The 25,399-nt window shown below is 38.6% G+C and overlaps 1 protein-coding gene across 1 annotated transcript; it reads left to right on the top strand.

The window, feature by feature from the left end:
- Positions 1-15,392: 15,392 nt before the first annotated feature.
- LOC117830844 (Golgi phosphoprotein 3-like) lies at positions 15,393-24,453 on the top strand. The gene is made up of 5 exons (XM_034709140.1): positions 15,393-15,833; positions 16,306-16,437; positions 20,541-20,655; positions 20,919-21,079; positions 22,123-24,453. The coding sequence occupies exons 1-5, from the start codon at positions 15,624-15,626 to the stop codon at positions 22,384-22,386; spliced, it is 882 nt and encodes a 293-aa protein (XP_034565031.1). The 5' UTR covers positions 15,393-15,623; the 3' UTR covers positions 22,387-24,453.
- The last annotated feature ends 946 nt before the right edge of the window (positions 24,454-25,399 follow it).

The raw sequence follows: 25,399 nt of genomic DNA, 5'->3' as shown, positions 1-25,399 counted from the left end.
TTTGTCTCCCACATACATGCCGGGCACCTCTGCCCTCTATTGCAGCAGTGCTGGATCCTTCTTCTGTGGTGACCCTTTTCAGATCAAGCTTTGAATTACCATGACCTGGATGACTGAGAACCTTCACAGACATTTGTTTGCAGAGTTATGCTCTCATTTAGTGTCATGGTCCATAACTTAAACTACATTATTAAATGCATCCCTGAAATCAAATGAATGTCCTCCCATCAAGTAAATAAATGTGCTCAAGCAAATAACTCAGTTATACACCCTATTATTTAAAACAATGCAGGGCACTCAATCTGCATTTCTCAGTGCCTGTCAGTCAGCCCACTATTTATTCTGAGTTGTGATTTTTTTAGCCATTTTTGCCTTTATTGACAGGACAGCTGAAGAGAAACAGGAAATAAGGGGAACAGAGAGTAGGAGAAGACATGATGCAAATGGTCGGGAGTCAGGAGCTGAACCAGCGACCTGTGCTATGTGGACTGTAGCCTCTGTGTTTTGGGCGCACTTGGACCGCTAGGCCACCTGCGACCATAGACTATATAAAATATGGACGTAGGATCCGTGACGTCACCCATCTGTTTCTGAAGAGCTGTTTGAGGCCAATTGGCGGCGGCAGCCATATTGCTGCTGTTGAGTGATTGTGACGTAAAGAGGCAGCGTTTGAGCCTCCTAGCCAACAGCTACAGTGTTCCCGCAGTCAGCTGTGCCTCTCATTGGAAGACTCGTAATCTCAATATATCCGAAATTGCCACGTTAGAAAAAATTCACCCCTCTACAGTGTGTGCCGATCAAGAAATGAGTTATCCAGACTACACTCGCCTTTTGTACCAGGCTGTAAACATGTTTATTTCTGCTGTAAAGATCGTCTTTTTTCCATTCATGTGTATGTGACTTCCGGTACTTCCGGAGCCAGCCTCAAGCGGATCCTCTATGAACTGTAGCTTTTAGCACTTCCACATTGGACTTATATTTTTAGACCGGAGGTTGACGCTTGCCTGCGACACCCATTATTTATTCTACACTGAATTAGGCCAATCTAAACGGCTTTTGAATAGCTTGTCACAACATTCATGAAAAATGTCCATGGTTCTCAGAGGGTGTAGTTACATTTTGGAGGAGGTGCACTTCAGCTTCGTGTGTAGGCCTCTACGTAGGTACGGGAGCTACGCGGGCCTCCGGCGTAGGTTATGCCGTCGATTCCACGCAGAAGTACAAATCAGGCTTTAGCTCAAAGCACAGTTGTGTCTCTTTGAATAGCACCCTACAGAGAGGCTAGCATGGTTGTAGCCTTTTAGTTTTGTTTTTTCCTACGACAACTGACAAGACTTAGCAGCATTGTTGTGGAAATGGAGTCAAACGTTGGAGGAAGCCTTTATATTTCTAGGTTTCCCTCTGGGTGACTGCGACTGCCTAACAATGAGAGGAATGTGACTTCTGTCAAAGTTTGTCCCCAGACCCTGGTGTCAGCATACAGGAAATTTGATGGGGCTTTGCTCAGTAGAGGGATTTTTTTAATAATAATGAGTGCCAAAACTGGACTAAAGTCACTCCCTGAAGGCAATGTCAAACCAATCTACTTGAAACTTTAGCATGTGACCTTTGGTACCGTGAGAATCGAGGAATGGATCAATTTAATGGGTTATTCTTTTTTGTCCCAGTGAACTGACATCCTCTGGGGTAAATCATCAAGAATGATGTAGCTGCACATGTGCACATACACACGCACACACAGTTGTTTGCAGCATGTGACATCACATTCTTGGCATGTCACACAGCCATTGTGATCAGAGGATATCATATTCAGCTAAGTGCAGTCATTTCTTGGCATGACATCTGACATGTCGGCATGGTTGACATGGGAGGAGACGTGAAGGGGGGGGGGGCAGCTCACTGGGGGCTCAGGTTGACTCCTGAAAGTTATGTTTGCAATTTTGTACAGGAAAAAGTTATGAATTCTCAAGTTTGCTGAGTATTGAGTAAAATGACCTTTGACCCACACGGTCATTGACTTCTCAAGTTCATGGAGATATACTCAATGGAGACAAAGCTGAATCTCAGTGTCAAAGCATCATGTTTCACATTTATTCAATTTGTGAATATTATTTGATTTTATTGGAAAGACCTTTAGTTTATTGTCTATAGTTATTGGCATTGGCAACAAATTCCTCAATCTATCTCATCATCTCATCCCAAACTGACTTTCTTGACTGCTAGTGGCATTATAATGCATAATATATTATATTATATAATTATCTTGCTCTATTATATTATGTTATACTACATTATTATTGTTTACTACAACTCACGGTCATATTACATACCCATATTTATTTTTATTAATTGCTAATCTGTCATTACCAACTATAATCACACCATGTCAACCTGTCACTACTGAATCATTTTTAATACTGCCATTAATTACTGCTATTTAATCTAAATTCCATTTGTAACATTGTATATATCTAAATTGTATTTTATCTTTATTTATCTGTTTTTATTTTATTTTATTTTATTTTATTTTATTTTATTTTATTCTATTTTATTTTATTTTATTTTATTTATTGAAACTTCTTGATTGTACTTATGTCTGGGTTGCTGTAGCAACTGAATTTCCCCCCTGGGGGATCAATAAATAATATCTTATCTTATCTTAAAGTTACAGTGTAAAAACTGCTGCATGTCTTGTCAATGCTCTCTGTTGCTACTAAAACCTAGTTTTAGCTATGGCTAATTAAAAAAAAATTCCTCACAGGATCAGGGCTTTATTAGTCGCTGCTGTAGACGTCCTTCTGCTGTGTACGTTCCAGACTCCAGCTGCTATAGACGTGCCGGACTCCAGCAGCAACAGCTACTACTACTAATAGTACTACTACTACTGCTATTGTCTCATTACTATCGCCGCTCTCTTATTCTCCTCTATCCCTCTTTCCAACCCCAACTCGGTCGAGGTAAATGGCTGTCTAACATGAGTCTGGGTCTGCTCGAGGTTTCCGCCTTTTAAAAGGACGTTTCTGCTTGCCGTAACACTGCAAGGTGCAATGCTCATGTTAGATTAAGATGAGATAAAATCGAGTCCTGTCAGTAAGAGGGGACTGGATTGTACCCTGTCTTAATGTTTGGTCTTTGTTAATAAATTAACATAGAGTACAGTCTTGAGTCTGTGATTTGGCACTATACAAGTAAAAATTGATTGATTGATAAAGATTGAAAACTACAGTAACTGTTACTACCTAATTTAAGAAGTTCAACCACTACTACAAGTATGTAGACCAGGCACCTTCCAAGCTAAGCAAATACTTGAACTCAAGGGATCTGCACAATAGCCCAAAAGGAATAACCTGTTCCAATATTATCTTGAATATACAGAAATGCATCTTTTCCCTCTACGCCTACTGAACCAATTGAATCTCCTAATGATTATGTGTGAAGACGTATCAAGAATATTTAATCCATTCACTTTAAAGACCATTTAAAATCCAGTTTTAAATATATAGAATCATTTTACATGCCACACATTCTGGTCTAGCAGTAGGTGAAGTTATTTTGGTCTCATATGGTTTAATTGTTGATACAGTATGTTAGAATTTTACAAATACACTCCTGACCATTACATTTTTGTTTGCCAACTGAGTCCATCCATCTGTCCAAATAACAGGGGAAAGGTTTTTTCTATTCAGTTTTCCCAGGTGGTAAACCTGAACACAGTCAGCAAAATATTTGCACTCCTCTTGTGTCCACCATATGCAGCGCTGGAGCACGTAGATTCCATTTTCCATAACAGTCTACAATAGTTAAACTCTAGCTTGGGGGCTGCCAGGTTCCCTTTTGTTTATGAATACTCCTGTCATAACTGTGAGGAAGTTAATTTGTGATAGATTTAGTTTTGGTGACAGGTCTCCTGCTGTGAATATGAATTAAGGGGGTTTAGAGGGCACCAAAGCTCCAGTTCAGGCCCTCAGGGGGTTGAATCTCCTCAGGTAGAAGCTGTGCTCCTCAGCGGGAATATCATGTGTGTTTGACCCGTCCGTACTCTGCCTCCCTTTGAGTCACCAGATGATGATTAAGATCACAAGGTCCCCATGCCTCCTCATTATGTTCACTTTCCACTTGACTTATTCAACCACAAATGCTGTGTTTTGTGGTTGACCTTTGACACAAACTTTGATTGTCAGAAAAATCATCTGGTGAGGATTATTAGCTGCATGCTTAAATCTGAAATTAACTGGGGCATTGCATTTTTTTACACTTGTGTATTTTACTTTGTTTTTAATGGTGCAAGAGGGGGTCAAAACTGTAACATGATTAATAGTTAAAATAAAATACTGTACAATACTGTACTGATAACATGTCAAAGTCATAGACGACGGTCAGTGTCTTGTAATCCAGTTGTAATGTAAGTTAAGATGCAATTTCAGGCAACAAATTTAGGGTACCCTGAGTATGTTTTTAATGCAGAAAAAATTAAATGGTTGAATTCATTAAACATTATAGTAGCATGATGGTGCAGTGTTGACATTTTAACAGTAAGCCTAAAACGTTCCTTTTTGATAAAGCTTATAGTTAGAGCCAGCTCAGGCTTTGAGCAGCTATTAGTTATGCTGGTATAGGCTTAGACTGTCGGGGGAACTGGCACACTGACACACTAGGATCCTGATTTCTGGAAAGAAATAATAATTTCTTCCAAAATATGGCAAATCAAAGGTATAAAGTAAGAAATGGATGCACGTTACTAAAGTTTGAGTGTCCCAAACTATAACTCATTACAGTACTTTAATGAATGTAGGTATATATATTAACTTTCCGCCACTTGCTCATTTGCTTTGATTTAAGCAGAGGTGTCTTGGATACTCTATCACTTCTGCTGAGTAAATAAACCAAATGTTCGCTTTGAGGTCAGCTGCAGGTTCATCCGTTGTTCCCAGTCTCTCCACTCTAATCACAATCTCTAGCGTGAACAATGTTGGCCTGCTGTCAGCTCACTGGTTTTATCACGCTAACAAGAGAGAGTTATACTTAATGTTCATGTTAATGGATGGCTGCATGTTGACTTTCTCTGTGTGCACCGTAGATATGTGTTTATGCGTGAATGGGAAAGTATATACAAGGTCACATTTGGGTCTCTGACATGTGCGTAGACTTTCTTACAGCTGGGTTTGAGAACCTCTGGAGGGGTCCCATTGTTACAGGCTTCCTGTAGAAGTCTAGCAGGGAGAACAGAGGAAAGGGAGGATCAAACCCAAAAAACATAAAATCTGCAGGCTAAATAGAAAAACAACATTTTCAGATTTGGTCCCAGAAATGCTGCTAATTATCAATTTGTGAAAAATTGAGGGCTTCTGCTCATAGATCGAGCCTCACACACACATTAAAAACACATTTTGTATGAGGCCAGAGAGTGTTCATCTTCCTGTGAAAATTTTAATTCAGGAGCAATAAAATCCATGATTGTATTGTCTCTGCCTCAGCCTTACCTTGTTAGACATGACCACTAGCTTATTTTGGCTAATTTTAGCAAAAACTAGCAAACATTGGATAAAAGTTGCAGTAAAATGCACAGTCTTTGTGTCACCCCTCTAACTTTATAACTAATTTCAACTTGTGCTCTGTACCACAAGTCAGCACTGAAGCTGAAATCTATAGAGGAGTTGGGTATTAGCATTAATGTGGCTTGAAGCCAAGCACATTGGTACCTAGCAAAACTAACGTTAGAAGCGACAATAAATAATATTTGAGTCACTTAGGGTCCGCAGAAACAAACTGTGAAAACGATACTTACTTGTCACCTTTAAAGTTTAAATAAAGTAGACTTATTGTTTTTTTGGAGTAGTATTGTCCACAAGGTGAAAGTAAATCCCAGATTTAACCTCTTTTAGCTCTGTTTTTGGTCTCTATCAACTCCTCCACTTCAGGGAAAAGTGTGGCTCTTTGGTTGCTAAATGCTCCATCATGTTTTCTAGTTAGTCACCAACTGTGAACAATTGTATTTAGACTATATTGGAAATGCGGAATTCAACCAGGCATAGTGTGACGTAAATGCGCGGAGTTTGAGCCTCCTAGCCAACAGCTATGTGTTCCCGTCCGGGAGTCAAGTCAGTCATGTCCTTATTTGGGCAAAAACTCGTAATCTTAATATCTTCTGAACCGTCACGATAGAAAAAAATTCACCCCCCGTGCAGTGTGTGCCAATCAAGAAATTAGCTACGAAGAGCCAAGCTGTTTTTTTAACCAGGCTGTAAACATGTTTATTAATGCTGCCAAGATCGTCTTTTTTGAATTGTTGTCTATCTGTGATTTCCGGTGTTTCTGCAGCCAGCCTCATGTGGATTCTCAATGAATTGCAGTTTATAACACTTCCGCATGGGCTTCATAGTTTGATTTAGACGCTTAGTTCAAAGTGCACACTACATTTCCAATTTAACAGCTCCCCGGAAGTGAAGCCGAAACATCTATAGCTCCCCCTGGTGTCTGGCTGCTGTATTAGCCACAATGCCTGCCTAACTTTTGTAAGAAATAGAACATGGGTTATACAAGAAAACTAAAATGCATGTCTTTTTCCAAAACATGCTGTTTTCCATGACATTTCTTATCTACTGATTCATGTCAAAGTGTTTGAATCAGTTATTTGATGGTTAAAAGAAGGGATATGACGTCATGATTAACAGTTCCATTGACACATGCGGGCTCCTGCAGGGATCATTATTGGATCAGCAAAGTAGAGGGGTAACAGTAAAAGGAGAAATAACATACACTAATACAAGATTTATTTAACTTTCCATAGCCTTAAAGCTGGGGTTGGTAGTCTCGGAAAACTGGCATGAATTTGAATGTAGCATTTCCTCATGACTCAGTCTAACCCCTCCCCTCCTCCCCTCGAAACTCCTCCAAAACGACCCCCCCCCCCCCCCCCCCCCCCCCCCCCCCCGCTCACATGCACGAGCACCGCTGATTTGTGACCATATGATCGTGACTGATTCAAAACCGGTCCTCACCAAAACATTATCATAGTGAAAGTTAAAAACACAAACAAACATGGCTGCTGTTAGTACTCACAACTATCATGCTAGCATTATCCAGTTGTACTGGTGACATGATATCAGGAGAAAAGTTATAACACATATAATACTGTAACAGCTCTACTGTTTGTTAAACGTGTTCAGTGTAGATGTTCTTAATTCCTACAGTGTTGGCAGTTAGTGAAGGCATCAGGAGAGGTGTAGAGTGTGCGAGCTGGAGAGAGGAGAGACAAGAGGAGAAGTTTTTCATTCATTCAAACATTGATTGTTGTTTTGTTGGTAGTCGTGATCACAGCCGACAGTGACCGATTAGTGAAGCTCAACGTGTTCACGAATCGGCTGGTCATCACGACAGCGGACGCTACAGCAAATATACATTTTCTGTAGGACTTGCTAAATGTCATTAATTCTTTTGCTTGTCAGAGCCCCCGTGGTGAGAGCTTTTTAGACTCTGATCCGGACTACAGTCCTGAGCAAAGTACCTTATCGGGTCAGAGGGGACAGGCCCGAGGTCGAGCGAGAGGGGCAATCAGTAGAGTCAGGGGAAGCAGAGGCAGGGGACTCGGAGTGCACGCCGGGGAAATGTACACGCAGGAGGAGGCAGGCAGAACAGCAGGACTGGATTTGATTTGTTTAAAATTTTGGGACCCAAAAACGGTGATTGGTTGGTGTTTTCCCAGGTTTACTCCGGCTGTAGATAGCAGCTTTTTTTCACTTTTTTTAAAGAACACATTATGTATTGATTGCCATCAAGACATAAAGATAATTTTAACCAGTATAACAAAAAGTGTATCTAAATCTGACTACCAACCCCAGCTTTAAGTGTCTGCTTCAAATCAAAACAAGACACTGTTCTGCCATGGACTGTAGGGATCCTTATCAGTGAGTTAAATGTGTGCTTTGGTTAGCAGAAGGGGTGTGTCACGTCAGTTAGCCCAACCAGCCAGATCACCCCTGTGCTTACATGCCCAGTGTAATATGTCAGTGCAGTTTCAGTGGCGTCTCCTTTAGCAGTGGGAGGAGTTGGAGGTGTGTGGTCCAAATGTTTATACAGTCACATTAAAGTTCTAGTGCCTGTACAGGATTATCTTTGGCCACTTTTTTTCAATTGTCACAATGTGTTCAAACTGTCACTTGATATATTGTTCTTATGATAACTTTGGTTTCAGCCATTTAAGACAAGCTGTGGCAAATCAAAATGCAATTAAAAACAAGCTCTGTAAATTTAAATCAAACTCTCATGTCAGACTAAGCTTGTATTGTTCTGTTAATTATGTTAAACAAGATTTGTCCTACAAGTACAATTCTTCTTCTTTCCAGTGGCATTTTTTTGTTTGTGGCTGATTCTCAAACAATGACTTCATTCAGCCAAACACACGTGATAAAAGACTTCCTCTGCCAGAAGACTGATCTTTGCCCCAGATATGAACCTTTCAATACATGCATTTAAGCATCTGCTGTGAAATAAAGTCACTCTTTGCTCAATCAAATAATATACTGTAGATGTAGATGTAGATGTATTGCCTCATTGTTTTGTTTATTATTCATGTCACTATGAATGGGGCGAAGGCAGAGCACTTCCCGTAATTGTCCTGCGTTTGAGCAGATGTTGAAATGAGCACTGATCTGCTTTTTCTTTCACCCACTTTTTTTTTCTCTTTCGGATTTCTTACTGTATATCACACAGCCTTATTTAGCTCACCTGGCCTCTAAGCTAGCATGTCCTTGGATGTGCTACTGTCATAATCACACAATAAATTGCACCAAGGTTTCTGTTTCAACAGCTCAAAACAGAGAAATAGAATAGGCAGAGGAGAAATTTGCAGATGTGACCTTTGGTTCTCCAATTATTTGCACACAGTTTGGCCTATTTTCCTATCTTGTTTCATCTTACTCTAACAAGCTGTGAGAAAACTGATAGGATACTCAATTTCACGCAATCTTCATGCAATCCCAAAATTGAGACTCTGCTTTTTCTCAGCCTTGTGGTATTCACTTGGGCTTTCGAATATCACAAGCTGTTAAACATAATTATATTTTCTCAGCCATTATTCTCCAGTGAGATGTTCTGTAGAGACCAATTGAAAGATTCTGTAATTCACTTACTGCACTGAAACGGTAAGTGACTCCCATAGTTCCCTCAGTGGGGGTGTTGTCTTTAAAGGGTGTGCGCATGTGTGTGGGAGTGTGTTCCTGTGCATTTATATAGACTGGGGGACCGAGGGTCAACCCCTTTGCCCACTCTAGAGACAGGAAATGGCTCCAATATGGGCCTGAGTGTGGCCTCATGCAAAGCCCTGGGGAGTGATTTACGCGTCTTGTCAGGACCACAACTGCAGGATCAGTGAGCAAAAATGTACAAAGTGAAAAATACAGATGTTCAGCTCGCACCATTTGAAACCATGGATCTCTGAAAGACTTCGCAGGGACCAAAAGGTTTATTAATAGTGTCAGTGGGGCAGCAAATGATGAGCGGATATGTCAGGAAAAATGTATGTCCAGTATAATAGTTAAATTTTGAACCAATGAGGGTTTCTCAGTGGATAGATTTATAACCTTTCCTCATCTTGATGCTTTTTATAGACATTTAATAGGAATCCATAAACATTCATTTATCAGTTAAGCCTATTTAACTAGTATTGTTATATTAAATCTTTCTATTCAGCTTCCTGTGCCCTTACTTCAGCACAAGGAGATTTATTAGACAACTCCAGACCTAACACTCTTGTCATCTTGGAACGAGTGCAAATATTCTACCTAGATGGTCAGAGCAGTGGATGAGTGTCTTGGCTGTGATGATAGCAGGGATGGTTGTTTACACAGAGCATATTTCCGACCGTCTGGGGAATCACCTCTCCAAGGAATTTTTAGGACCACACTTACGAGCCCCTTAACGTGAAAGGAGGAGATTGTTTTTGTCACTTTGTAGGCTCTTTTTGATGTGTTATGACTTCCAGGCGGGGTCTATTATGGAAATACAAAGAAGAGATTATTGTGTGATGAAAACAATGATTTCATTTATTTATATTGTTCCAAATCAGGAGGGAGGGAATTGATGCCTCTGCTCATCAGTGGTCTTACATAACTAAGTTAATTGACTCAATACTTTACTTAAGTTTTCCACTGTATGCCATTTTATATCTACTCTACTACAGGTCAGAGTCAAATATTGCAGACAGAACTCCATTTAATTCACTTGACTGTTATAAGTTGCTAACAATTAAAGATCTCTACAGCTACAGGGGTAGTGTGTCTTATTCTTTGAAGTTTACTTCTTCTTCTTCTTCTTCTTCTTCTTCTTCTTCTTTCATTTTAATAATGTTGCCTGCATGGCACACACGACTAGAGCGCCCCTCATAGATTTTCTATCTGTACATTTTTCCCAGCTGGGGGGGCCCTGATACCAACACACCACCATACAAGGACGCTACATCCTAGGAACCAGATTCCACCACATGGAACGAAATCCAGGCTCATAAGCATCATTTTGAATTTTGTGCAGAATGACATAGGGTGCTGTTACTTTGTCTTTTTCTAAGAATTGTAGAATTTCTGCAGGGAAGAGGCCTCTGCAAGCCCATGCAATAAAAATACTACACTGATCCCCGGTGACTGAACTATGAAACTACATTATATGCATTTTCACATAGGTGAGCACTTTTTGTTTTACAATTCTTAAAAGGTAATTGGACTTATCTAATCACTTTGGTCATCTGTTATTATAGATCTTTACATTAGGTACACCTGCTCAGAGCAGTTTTGGCCCTGACCTGACAAGACATGGCATCCACAAGACCTCTTAGTTTAACATGACTCAAACAGCTCAAAAATTCTTTACTTATCACTGACTGGTGCTTTTAAAACCCTAATTTCAGCGTCTGTCTGAAATACTTAATTTCAGCTAAAGTCTCTTTGATGCCCCCCAGCACTCTGGAAGCCTCCTCCACTGTAGTCATGCAACAACGTTATGCTTCTCTATTTAAAATGGCAAACTACATCATTTACGTGTGTTTTGGACCACAAATATAACCTGGAAAGTTTGGAAAGGAACAGGAACACCACACAAGAGCTGCAATTGTGGTGATGCTTTAACATAGTCTTCTAGCCATCACAGTTTGTCCCATGTTGAAGTTTCCCACATTCTTATGCATGTCTGTTTTTCCTGTTTCCAGCTCTACGCTTTATAGGATAAAATGCTCACCTGTTCAAGACAGTTACTGTGGTAATATGATAACTGATGATATTTACTTCAACTACCAGTGGTCATAGTGTTGTGTCTGAAAGGTGCATGTGCATAATGCTAAGAATAGGGGAGAACGGGGTTGGTTGTCATACTCATTATATCTCGCCACCAGAGGGCGCTGTCGCTCAAATTGGGGTAAGGACATTTCCAGAATTAGGATCAGAGCTCACATACATAGTCTTCTCTGGAGTAAGACAGCTGAACTTGAGGTGAGAGGACTTTTTGTGTTTTTCATGTCAAATTGTAAATATTCAGCTCCTCATTATATTTCTTCTAGGCTTTTAAACGATGGGTTTATAACAAAACAAGTGTTACCCTTACAAAGTGTGAGGGGAAAGCTGTAGTTTAAATTTTTATTAGCTAGCTAACTACTTGTTAGATGGTTGTTAGCCTTGATGCTAGCAAAAAATTCCAGTTGGGATTGGTCGTCAAATTCTCTTTGGGGTTGGTTGTCACATGTAATGCCTAGTTGAGTAGTCCATTATTGTTCGGCCTATTTGTTTTGTTCTTTATGTTGTTACATAGGCTGGCCTAAAGATGTGTTTCCTGCTCACGTTCCTTGCTCATTTTATGTTAAAATGCATTAAGTTATGTAGGCCTATCACTTGTCAGTGCAATTAAACTTTCAAATTTAGTTCTGCCTTCTTGCTTTTTTAAAAGATTTTTCCCATTGAAATACCATTGTGACAACCAACCCCATAGTGTGTGACAGCCATCCCCTTGATGGGGTTGGTTGTCACGATGTGTCAGAGTGTCTTTGATAGTTATTTGCCTCTTTGTTACAATGAGTTGGAAAATGAGAGGGATACACATTTCAACACCTTAAGCTACAATTTAATGTAGCTGCACTCCCAATAAATCAAACTTTATTTGTATAGCGCCAGGTCACAACAAACGTTACCTCAACATGCTTTTACAAACAGAGCAGGTCTAGACCATACTCTATGTTAAATTATTAACAAAGACCCAACATCAAGACAGGATACAGCCCAGTCCCTTCTTACTGACTGGACTCGATCTTATCTCATCTTAATCCACCATGAGCATTGCACCTCACAGTATGTAGTTAGTTACAGCAGCAAGGAAAAACATCCTTTGAACAGGCAGAAACCTTGAACAGAACCAGACTCATGTTAGACAGCCATCTGCCTCGACTGAGTATGGGTTGGAAAAAGGGATAGAGGAGATTCAGAGATAGAGAGAGAGAGAGAGAGAGTGATGACAGTGATGAGACGGATAGTAGTAGTAGCTGTTGCTGCTGGAGTCCGGCCTGCTGTAACAGTTGGAGTCTGGAGTGTCCACAACAGCAGGCCATCTACGGCAGCAACTCAGACGAACCTGAGACAATGGAGGTCAGGGACTCCAGAAAGGAGGTTAGTAAAATACTCTATCTTCTTACTCCAGATCTAGAATTCAGGTTTGTGTAAGCTGGTTACATTACAGGCTACACCTCTGCTCAGCAACAACAGCTGACACAATCCAGCTTCTCCTTTCCTCTCTTCCTCTTTTGCTTTATGATCAGTCCACAAAGTGACTTTGCGGACATGAGGAGAGGACTGCAGTGAATTAAATGGGAGGGGAGGGAGGTCAAGTGGAACACATTTGGGACTTTATACATCATCATTAGCAATGGACCTCTGCCAAAAACAAAGTGGTGCTATAATAAGTGACACACAGCAGCACAAGTAAAAAACCCTACCTGCCCTGCACTGTTAACATTTGGTAACAAAACAAAATAGGAATAAACACATGATAAGATGTCAAGTTGCATGATAATTGTTTGAAGTAAGTCTCTGGAAAATTACATTCCCTAGTTTGTATTTTCAGAATGCAACCTTGTTTGAAAGAGTATTCAGCAGCATCAGTTGTCTGTACAGCGCAGTGAAGAGAGGAGAAAAAGACCAGTAGACTTGTAACGTCTCCTACTCACAGTCTGCCACCTTGTGCTGACAATATGCATTGCATCACGGATTTAGATGTCTGTTTGTCTTAATGATAAAAACTGTTCATGTGTATTGCTTGATATTCTAACTGTAATGGTAAAATAGCAATGAACTTACTATTTACACAAAAAAAATTGTATCAACTTAATCAATAATATAAGTCCATCTATCAAGGGTCTTGCTGATGAGCACTCCAGCAGCAGTGATGGAGTTCGTTATTTTACCTTTCAAATGTTTTGGTCAGTTTTTGTAGTCTTACAAAATGACATTACATTCAAATAAAACATTGGAAATTTACTTTTAAAGATCAATTAGGAGGTTTAATCTGGTTATGAAAAAGACTGAAATGAACAATTAACGTTTCATTTTCATTTTTTATAATGTAAAACTACCTCTGCAACTCAACACTACACTTTATCATATTATTTTAGCCTGTACATATTAGTCAAGCCTATTTGTTGTTTCTTTGTATTTATAGCTAAGGTTATTGTTATTATATTTTTATTTTATTTTTTATTGTAGTTCTTATTCTTATTCCTATTCTTATGCCTTGTACAAAGAGAGCACAGTTTACTAAAGTCAAATTCCTTGTGTGTTCAAGCATACTTGGCGAATAAAGCTGATTCTGATTCTGATTCTGATTTCCACAGTAAAGATTACTGATGAACATTAGATTTGACTATAACAAGAAAGCGGGAAACAATTTGGGGGGTTTTAAAAAATCACCAGTTACACTACTTGTGCAGGGCAAAATCAGGAAAGGGATTAAAGGTACTGATCTGTCCACTGGGGGGCGACAAATTCAAAACAAGCGTTTTAAAGTTAGAAGTTGCAGCATTTTTTTTTATTTTGGAGTGCACATTCACTGATATGAAATGCTCAAGGATGCATCTTGCATAATTTACAATTTTGATGATTTCATAAACAACTGATGATCGTATTTTAAATACTTTGCATACTACTAAATTGATATTTATTTTTTGCTATGAGGGTCGTCGTAGTTGACAAATAAGCCTCAAAAAAGTAGTTTTTAAAGTATTTCCAGAATGGTTGCAATGCATATTTTTGTGTCTGGAATAATGTGTTCAAACAAGGCTTGTTTGAACACATAACGTTTTTTTTAAGTGTTTAAATTGTTGTTGTTTTTTCACCCTTTTCTTAACTTGAACACCCAAAAAATGTCAGGTGGCGCAACCAGATTTTTGTCAAAATATATGTACTTACCTATCATTTATTCTGATTGAAAGTTTTAGTAAGTATACCTTAGAGTGGATACAGTGCTTTACACATTTGTGTTTTGTGAGTATATTTTGTATTTAAAATATATTAGGATTTTTGCATTCTATTGGCCATGTATAAAATATACATTTTACAGTTTTAGGTTGGTTGTACCACCTGACATGGAAAGTGTTACCGTCCACCTATAAGTTGATAAAAGCTTTTCTATTATTATTTAAGAGACATCTACAAACCATTTAACTCAGCCATGACAATTAGTAGGGTCCTCTGAATGATTTCATATGTTGAAGTCCATTATAACTACTTACTTTCAAAATAAAAGGTCCATGAGTATGGTGGTGACACCCTGACATTTGAGAACATGCAAATTACTGGACAAAAGTTTTAAATAACCTTAGGTGCCTTTTAAGCTATTGATATTTATGAAATTATGTTTATTTCAAAGCTCTTATATGTAAAGTCATGCCATGGTGTCTTAATTTGAATTTATTATTATTAAAATACAGTTTTTATAGTGTTTTAAGTCAGTTCAATTGCTCGGACAGTTGCGCCACCTGACATTTTCAGGGTTTGAGATACTTAAAAATAAATTTCAATATTTAAATGTACTGAAATTGTATTCAAAATAAGCAAGTTTTATAGAATCAATTGATGTATGTCTTAAAAATAAAATAAATCTCAATATCTGAATGTACTGAAATTGTATTCAAAATAAGCAGGTTTTATAGAATCAGTTGATGTATGTCTTAAAAATAAATTATTTCAAAAGAAAATGTAAGCATTTACTTACTATAAAAAAAACATGTTCATGGGCCCACGACAGACGAATTCAAGCATTTGTGATACACTTATTTTGCTTTCAGTGCATTGGACATTCATATTTACCGCATTTTTCAGTGTCACTGAATGCAACAGGCGTGATGCGTTCAACGTTCCAGTGAAACCACACTCGACGTCACAGCCACTGCCACCATGTTGGATCAGGAAGTGGGCAGAGTCGAAGCAGGACTCCCGAGCCAAGCTTAACGTAGACGGCTGTCTTTATTCGATCGATCAACCGGTTCCCTGTTTTCATCTTTAACATCCAGGTTACATGCTGCGTGGCTTTCCGACTAGTCGAGGTAGGCGCTTTTCTTCGGATTTGATCGTTTTGCAGCAGCAGCAGCAGCAGCAGCTATGGCCGCTCTCACGCAAAGAAACTCGGGCCTCGTTCAGCGGAAGACCGAGGCCATTCGCAGCGCCGCCGCCGACAAGGAGAGGGAGTCCGGCGATGAGGAGGACGAGAGCCGCCGCGGAGAGGAGGAGGACGAGGACAAGGGGGACTCGAAGGAAACCAGGCTCACACTGATGGAGGAAGTGTTGCTATTGGGCCTCAAGGATCGAGAGGTGTGGGCTGTTTTTAATCCGTCAACTAGCACGGCTTATTGGAGACTGTACTCAACATTGCGTCAACCGCCGTGTTTGCAAACGTCAATAAAGTTAACTCGAGTGACTGTTATCGCAGTTGGAAATGTAGTGTTTTAACGGCTGTAATTGCTCGCTGAGGTTACAGTAAAGCTAGCTAGCTTGTGTATAAACACCACAAATACGTCGTGCTAGTATCTTTACTCTTAAGCTGCATTTTGCTGCTCGTAAGACGCAAAAACGACCCACTGAATGAAAGCAATTATCCCATGTTAAGCTAATTAACTGCCTTCTACGTGGCCCTCTCTCTTTCGTTACCTGTCCTGTTTTTTTGACAACTTGCCAGCAGCGACATAACTCGAGCCTTGTTTCATATATTCATACAAACACGTCAGCTAAGCTAACAAACCCTGCACCTTGGCTGTTTTTCTCCTCCTCCTCCTCTTTCTACCAGGGCTACACGTCTTTCTGGAACGACTGTATTTCTTCCGGACTTCGAGGATGTATGCTGGTGGAACTGGCTCTCAGAGGAAGGCTACATCTGGAGCCCTGCGGGGTGAGGAGGAAAAGCCTGCTCTCTAGGAAGGTGAGGAGTATATGCTGATGTGTCCAGGAATTCAGATGACGGGGGGGGGGACAGCTGTGTTCAACCTGCATTCACGTGCTCCTTAAAAGATAGGAAGTTCTGAATTCGTTGTGCTTACTTCGGTGTGTTCAGCATTCCAAATTATGTAACTTGTTGGTGGGTCAGCCCTGAGTCCTTGGTGTATTCCTACCAAGCGCATTTTAAACGAAGCATTGTATGTCTAAATACAAGATAAATAATTCCTTTGAGTCTTATATCAACGTTTCTCAAAAAGAAGGAGCAATATTGTGAGTTCAAACAGCTAGAATTTACAATTTTGGGATACAATGGAAGTCAATGGAAGATATAAATTGGCTCCATTGACAATACTTGCTAAAATGATCAATTCAATGTAAACCTGTGTTCCTTTTTGTGATATTTGTATAGTAAGAGACTACAATAGTGGAAGTCTGTGGTACATATAAATCCGCTTTGTAGGCACTTCACTGTGGAACACAAATGGAAGTCAATGGTAATTGTAAATGTGATACATAGACAGCACCTTATTCATTATTGATAACAGTCTTTTCCTGGCATATGTTTTTTGTTATAGAAAAGGCAAAATGAAAGCACTGTGATCAAACTGTGGGTATCCTTCCAATAGTTTTAGTACAAAGATGGAGGTCAATAACACATATTGACAACCAATAAAGATGGTACTTTAATTGATCATTTTGGTCTTTTCATAACATTATCCGATTATGGTACTGTAGCTGGTGTTTGGGTCATTGACATGATGTGCATATTTTTGTGTTCGAATCCATTATTTTCTTCTGAAATAATTTGTTATTTTTAAGATATACATCAATTGATTCTATAAAACCTGCTTATTTTAAATTCAATTTCAGTACATTCAAATATTGAGATTTATTTTATTTTTAAGTATCTCAAACCCTGAAAATGTCAGGTGGCGCAACTGTCCGAGCAAGTGAACTGACTTAAAACACTATAAAAAATGTATTTTAATAATAATAATAAATTCAAATTAAAACACCATGGCATGATTCTGCATATAGGAGCTTTGAAATAAGCATAATTTCATGAATATCAATAGTTTAAAGACACCTAAGGTTATTTAAAAACTTGTCCGGCAATTTGCATGTTCTCAAATGTCAGGGTGGCACCACCGTACTCATGGACCTTTTATTTTGAAAGTAAGTAGTTATCATGGACTTCAACATATGAAATAATTCAGAGGACCCTACTAATTGTCATGGCTGAGTTAAATGGTTTGTAGATGTCTCTTAAATAATAATAGAAAAGTTTTTATCAACTTATAGGTGGATGGTAACACTTTCCATGTCAGGTGGTACAACCAACCTAAAACTGTAAAAATTATATTTTATACCTGGCCAATAGAATGCAAAAATCCTAATATACTGTTAATAAAAAATATACTCACAAAATATAAAATATGTAAAGCACTGTAACCACTGTAAGGGATACTTCCTAAAACTTTCAGTTAGAATTAATGATAGGTAAGTACATATATTTTGACAAATATCTGGTTGCACCACCTGACATTTTTTGGATGTTCAAGTTAAGAAAAGGGTAAAAAAAAAATTTAAACACTTAAAAAAGCCATTTTACATATAAGCCTTGTGAGAACACATTATCCCAGACACAAAAATATGCATTGTGACCATTCTGGAAATACTTAAACAAAAAACTTTTTTTGAGGCATATTTGTCAACGACCCTGGTACAGAAGTATAAAAGTGTTTTACCCACATTAAATGTAAAGACAATATTAAGGCCACCATTTTTTTTTCTTTTCAAATTTTGTTTTTTAGACTGTAGGTCAAACTTTTTTCTTTCAAGTTACTGTTATCATTTCAGATGTAAATTAGCTGTAAGCTAACCCTGGTACAATGCATCAAATGGTAACATTTATGTTAGATATTGCACATGGTCCCTTTATAAATAAATCAAATAACGAAAATAAAAAAAACACTCGGGTTATTTCATGTCAATTTTCTTGTTTTTTTCAAACACAAATTTTCCTAAACTGCTGAGATGTTCAGAGTTACTAATTTTTTCAGTTGTTTTGATTTTTGTGTGCCTAAAGCTTTTGGCTTTAAGCTTAGACTAGGGGAGAACGGGGTTGATTGTCACACTTTTTACTGTTTTGATGATTGCTCATCATCAAAACATCTTTCAATAGTCTTTCCTACATTAAATTTGAACTTAAGGTGCTGGCTTGAAATGTGTATCCCTCTCATTTTCCAACTCATTTTAACAAAGAGGCATTTAACTATCATAGACACTCTGACACATCGTGACAACCAACCCCATCACGGGGATGGTTGTCACACACTATGGGGTTGGTTGTCACAATGGTATTTCAATGGGATTTTTTTCTTAAAAAAAGCAAGAAGGCAGAACTAAATTTGAAAGTTTAATTGCACTGACAAGTCATAGGCCTACATAACTTAATGCATTTTAACATAAAATGAGCAAGGAACATGAACAGGAAACACATCTTTAGGCCAGCCTATGTAACAACATAAAGAACAAAACAAAGAGGCCGAACAATAACAGCCTACTCAACTAGGCGTTATATGTGACAACCAACCCCAAAGAGAATGTGACGACCAACCCCAACTGGAATTGTTTGCTAGCATCAAGGCTAACAACCATCTAACAAGTAGTTAGCTAGCTAATATAAATCTAAACTATAGCTTTCCCCTCACATTTTGTAAGGGTAACACTTGTTTTGTTATAAATCCATCGTTTAAAAGCCTAGAAGAAAAATAATGAGGAGCTGAATATTTACAATTTGACATGAAAAACACAAAAAGTCCTCTCACCTCAAGTTCAGCTGTCTTACTCCAGAGAAGACTGTGTGAGCTCTGATCCCAATTCTGGAAATGTCCCTACCCCAATTTGAGAGACAGTGCCCTGTGGTGGTGAGACATAACGAGTGTGCCAACCAACCCGTGTGACAACCAACCCCGTTCTCCCCTATATATTTAATTGTTAAGTCAAAAAATATTTAATCTAATTAAACAACAACTAATGATTCCAACCTTAAAATTCATACAAATCTTGAATATGACCACACATAATTTGCAGCACACAAACTAATTAAATAATCTTTGACTATCAAACCAATGGCAAGCCTCCCAAATGTTCCTCAATTTGTTAGACTTTTTAACCGGAAGAAATATTGAATTTTCACTGTGAAAACAACACAGACACTCCTAATATGATACATTGTATTTTATCACTTAGAGCTAATTTGGGTCACTCTTATATGTAAAGAAACGAATGACCTAAACCCATGTCATTATTCACATTGTATTCAAGAAGAAGTTTCTTGTCATCAACACAACATTTACTTTAGTCCACCCTTTGTTTTGATATGTCATCAGGTGTTTTCATGTTTGGAAGTTGGGTAACAAATGCACCTGACTTTCAGAGTTGTATGGAAATACATTTTTTCGCTTATTAAGACACCAACTTACCGTTTATAACTTGGATATTCAGAATGCTGATGTTATTCTTGTGCCTACAATGTGCTTAAAGTTGTATGAAGAAACCAACTTGTTCAAATTGTAGATAATGTTTTGTGTTACGGCTCTTGTTTGAGAGCTAATGGCTGCAATCTCATATTACATTCAGCCTTGCATATAGGCAAAAATGAATATTCAATGCACTAATTCCTGTAGACGTTTCTTTCAATTTGACAGAGCACAACAGTCACTCTCATCTGCAACTTTAATTTTGTGTAAATGCCCAGGTGTTTGACAACCAGACTAAACTAGAATAAACTGGTGGGGATTCTAACATAGAATACCCTTGTCAGAAACACATTTTTTCTATCATTCTGATACCTCATGGATGTAGGATTAATGCAGGGGTCAGTCAGCCTTACTAGAATATTTTAAATGGCAAAGAAACCGTACAACTTTACGTCTTATTACTGTGAAATTCATCCCTTCACTTAGATGTTGCTTAAGCACGTTTATCAAGTCCTGTGCAAACAGGATGTGAATCTGGGTGGAAGCTAAACTGACGTTAATATGCATCCCAGTTTAAACATGCCTCTTTTTGTTTGCCAAGGTGATCTGCAAGTCAGACGCCCCAACAGGAGATGTGCTACTGGATGAGGCCTTGAAGCACGTAAAAGAAACCCAGCCTCCTGAGACTGTGCAGAGCTGGATAGAGCTGCTGAGCGGTGAGATAAGCCCAACGGTTTGCTTACCTGACCATGTGTTGTTTTACCTGTTGGACTTGTTAGTGACATTTCCATTGTGATAACTTGTGTTATCTTTGCTGTTGCTTGATATCAGCTAACAACTTTATCTGGATTGGTTAATACAAGTTGATGTAAATGGCTGTTGGGGAGTGAAACAAATTTGACCTTGACACTTGAGGCAACATCTTGTCAAAATGATACCATAGTTGTGTCCTTAAAATGGTTGTTATCCTGGCTTTTAGGAGAGACCTGGAATCCCCTGAAGCTGCACTACCAGCTGAGAAATGTTCGAGAGCGCCTGGCCAAAAACCTGGTAGAGAAAGGTGTCCTCACCACAGAGAAACAAAACTTCTTGCTCTTTGACATGACCACACATCCGCTCACCAACAGCACCATTAAACAGGTAAGGTTTGGGAATCGTCAGTATCATTTTCATTCTGCAAACATTTAGCTTTAATGAGAGTGAGACCCACAGCTACAGCTACAACTGTCTGTGATATTGACCTGGACTTGCACCATAACAGCTATTCTGGATCCTGTTACAGTCAGTCCAACTTAAATTTAAGCACAGGTTAATTCTGATGCTGCTTACAATCCCTGAAAGAATTAAGACATTCAAGATACATACTATATTATACTTTCAGGATGGATAGAGAAATTAGCTACGTAGAGCCAAGCCGTTTTTTGAACCAGGCTGTAAACATGTTTATTAATGCTGCAAAGATCATCTTTTTTGAATTGGTGTGTATGTGGTTTCCAGTGTTTCTGCAGCCAGCCTCAAGCGGATTCTCAATGAGTTGCAGTTTATAACACTTCTGCATGGGCTTCGTACTTTGAGACCGGAGGTAGCCGCTGGTCTACAGTCAATCATAATAGATAGAATTTGGTTATTACAACCAAGCACCTCAAAAATCAACCCACTAAATGGCTTTGCACCTTAACTTGTTGAATGACCAGCTAAGTAGTTGTGAAAAAAAAAGTACTGCCTACATCAGTTTTCATATAGCCAGTTAACTAGCTAGTTGTTAAGATAAGATAAGATAAGATATACTCTATTTGTTTATTTTTCTATACAGAACAGTGTCAAAATTAGCAAGAGCATTAATGTTTTTTTCTGCGTTAGATACATGTAGCATTTTCTGCCTCTGGTTTAGTAGTACAACAAGCAAAATGATGCTTGTAGGTATTACACTTAGAATCCAACCTCATTTAGAGCAGAATTATCTCACTTTATAATATATTTGATCGCATTTTCGAGCATCTTATGTTGATTAGCCCGTGTTATAATGTAAGGTGGTAGCTTTATGCTAACAAATCCCTTTGTTAGCATTAAGGCAGGGTAGCATTGCCTTAATGCATTGCATTCATTCTGCTTCTTTAATTCAGTTCAATGCATGTGATGCTTATAATGTCTGTAAAACACTCAGTTCATGTCATTGCCTACAGCGCCTCATCAAGAAAGTCCAGGAATCCGTTTTGGAGAAGTGGGTCAATGATCCTTGCCGCATGGACAAGCGTATTCTTGCTCTGATCCTCCTGGCCCACTCATCCGACGTCCTCGAGAATGCCTTCGCCCCGCTCCAAGATGACCAGTACGACCTGGGCATGAAGAGAGTCCACACTCTGCTCGAGCTGGAGCCTGAAAAGGAGACCGCAAAGCCCAATGCTAACGAACTCATGTGGGCCGTGGTGGCCGCGTTCACTAAATGAAAACACCTGATTGGTTGGACTGGAAGATCTGGCTATGGTCTGTGTTATTTAATCGGTTGAAGGACTTCACTTAATGAGACAGACTTCACTTTAATGAGACAATCTATTTTTGGTTGGGGAGCCTGTTTGTTCATCTATTCCAGATGACATTTATTGGTGGTAGTCCATATTAACCCAGTGCAATGATTGGTGGTGGGCTTCACCAAGTAACATTTGGTTGGTTGGAACGATCTCTGAATGAAAAAGGACTGAGAGCTTTCACTCAATGAGGTAAAAAAAACAACCTGCTACTGGCCTCGATACACGTGTAAACATCAACAATACAAACAGATGGGCCTCTGTTAATGGTAGACTAAAACAAAGAACAAAGATGATGGCAGCAGCAGTCATGGTGGCTATGAAGATTTTTGACTGGGGCCAAGTTTCCCTTCTACAATAAAGAGACATCTCTCCATCATTACAAGATCAGTCCAGAATCACATGCTGGTCTCCATACTCTCCCCACACGCTTATGCAAGGATACAGGATAGCTAATCACATGGCTAACAATGCTTTTTGCACTCATGCAGGTCCTCTGCTTTCAACTTTTCATTCCCACCTGTCTTTGGACTACAAACATGGGGTTATTATTCGAATAGACTACCTGAATTTTCCTAAATTCACTCTGTCCTTCCAGTAAATCCTCTTTTCTCTTTTCCTTTTCCTTTTTGAGGATTAAAAAGAGAAAGCTAATAAACAGTAAAGTTTATCATTTGGTTCTTTTTGTCTCTTCCTCAGATGAAGAGTTAAACCTTCAGTCTAACAAAAAGTCGTTAGTTTTCTGTTTCTGCAAAGGGTCCGTTCTGTGTTTTGCAGAGTGAGACCTGTCTTCCACTTGTATTTATGTTGCTTATCGATGCTTGGAGTAGACGCCGTTTAAACTATTTTGCACAGTCTATAGCCCTGTAGGTAGGTCGTAGATCATATCTAGCAGCCATGGTATAAAAATAGAAGATCTCACTTATTTTGTCTACAGCTATTGAGCTTTATGATATCTTAAAAATCATTCCTCTAGATATATATATTAAAAAAGACTCTGCTCATATTTCTGTGTGAGCTGAGATGTAAAGATACCGAAAAAGTGGTCTAATCCATTCTGATATAGATCACCTCAGACATATTTCTCATACATACTGTATGTTAGCCTACTGGGCTAGTTTCAGGTTAGAAAAGTGTTGAGTCACCCAAATATGAAAACACATTTTCTTACTCTAGTGGTATCTGCAGCAGCCATGCAGGTAATTGGGGTTACATTTAGCTGCTGAACTGTGTCTCAATAATGGAACTTTCTTTTACAATGCTCATCAGCTGTAGAAAACTATATCTGAAGCCACATCTCTTTCTGGAGATTTTGTGACTAACCTACTAAAATTCCTGTAAGTGTTTTTATTTGGAACTACTTTGTCTGGAAGATATTGCCCCTGTGAAATGCAACTGAGTAAGTGGAGGTAAGTGAGTCTGTATTGCATCATTTGGGTGAACTGACACCTTAGGTTTCACTTTTGCTACATTTGTCTCTCAGTTTGTCACGTCAAAATTGTTATTGAAGTCAAATCTGTTTTATTATTTCATACATGCAGATTATTGGAGGGTTACTTGTGCCCCAGATGAATCCTTTATCAAAGACTGAAACTGTTCAACAACATGCAATCTATCGGATATAAAATCATGATTGTAAATGTTTTTCTGGTCTGTTGAGTGTGATCTGTGTATGAAGTTATGTTACCTTTTGTTTCATAGCATACTTTATAGTTCTGTCTTTTTGTTTCTGCCTACAAACAACCAACAGGAATGAAGAAGTGTTGAGATCTGTTTACAGCAAAGAGACCATGCATGCTATCGGTGGAGGGCTGGGTACTTGTGGATGTAGCTACAGAGAAAAAGGCTTGTATGTAATTAATAGTCATTTTATGTGTACGATCTAATGGAATTCAAAGAAAGGGATCTTCTCTCCTATCCTCTATAATTCTGTATGCTTTTGTATTACCACACAAAATAAAGTAAGGATCCTTTAAGTGCCTGAATTTAGCACTGTTTTGCTGTTGTTGTTTTTTATGAGAACTTCTCTTTGATGCAACTTATTAGAAAGTCCCATGTTATGTCAAGGGAATACCATAATGCTCAGACTAATGTGTTTTTATCAGCTTTATTTAGGACTGGATTCTGTGGAAAGTGAATCAATTCCCTGTAAATTAAAAGTTTTCATAGTTGAGTAATCATCTAAATAACTTGGCAAGCAGAACTCCAAATATTTGAGGGTTGCAGTTTGTCATGTCTAAGGATTTTCCGTTATAAATCAATCATATTTAGCAAAGCCACCATATTCCCTGAGGCTATAAATGTTTGTTAATTTCACCAAAACCAAAATATGTTCAGTTTAAAGTATAACCCCAACTTCAGAAAAATTAGGACACACTGTGAAATGTTGATAAGAACAGATTTTGATGGTTTGCAAATAATTTAATTACGTACTGTATTGTGCGAAAACAACACAAGTTGAAATACAAAAACGTATTATTTTATGAAGGATATGCTCCTTTTAAATTTGATGTCAGCAACACATTTCAAAAAAGTTTGGACAGGCACATATTTACCATTGTGATACACCTCTTCTATTAACAACAATCAAAAATGTTTGTGAACGCAGGAAACCAGTTTCTGGACTTTTGAAAGTCCAATGTTCTATTCTTGTCGGATATAAGATTTCAGCTGCTCAGCAGTTCGGGGTCTCCTTTGTCTTATTTTTCATTTCATGATGCAACAAATGTTTTCAATGGGTGTCAAGTTGGGGCTGCAGACAGGCCAGTTTAGCATCAAGACTCTTCTACTACTGAGCCATGCTGTTGTAATACATACAGAACGTGGTTTGGCAACGTCGGTCCATGGGTACTTATTCACCCCCATACCACCACTGATACTATCTTTTGAACTGTGCAGATTCATGTCTGTTTTTAATGCAGCACTGCCTGAAGGC

Source organism: Notolabrus celidotus, chromosome 19, assembly GCF_009762535.1.
Source record: "Notolabrus celidotus isolate fNotCel1 chromosome 19, fNotCel1.pri, whole genome shotgun sequence".
Taxonomy (NCBI): domain Eukaryota; kingdom Metazoa; phylum Chordata; class Actinopteri; order Labriformes; family Labridae; genus Notolabrus; species Notolabrus celidotus.
Note: the sequence above shows the minus strand (reverse complement) of the source record. Positions and strands in the feature narration are given on the sequence as shown.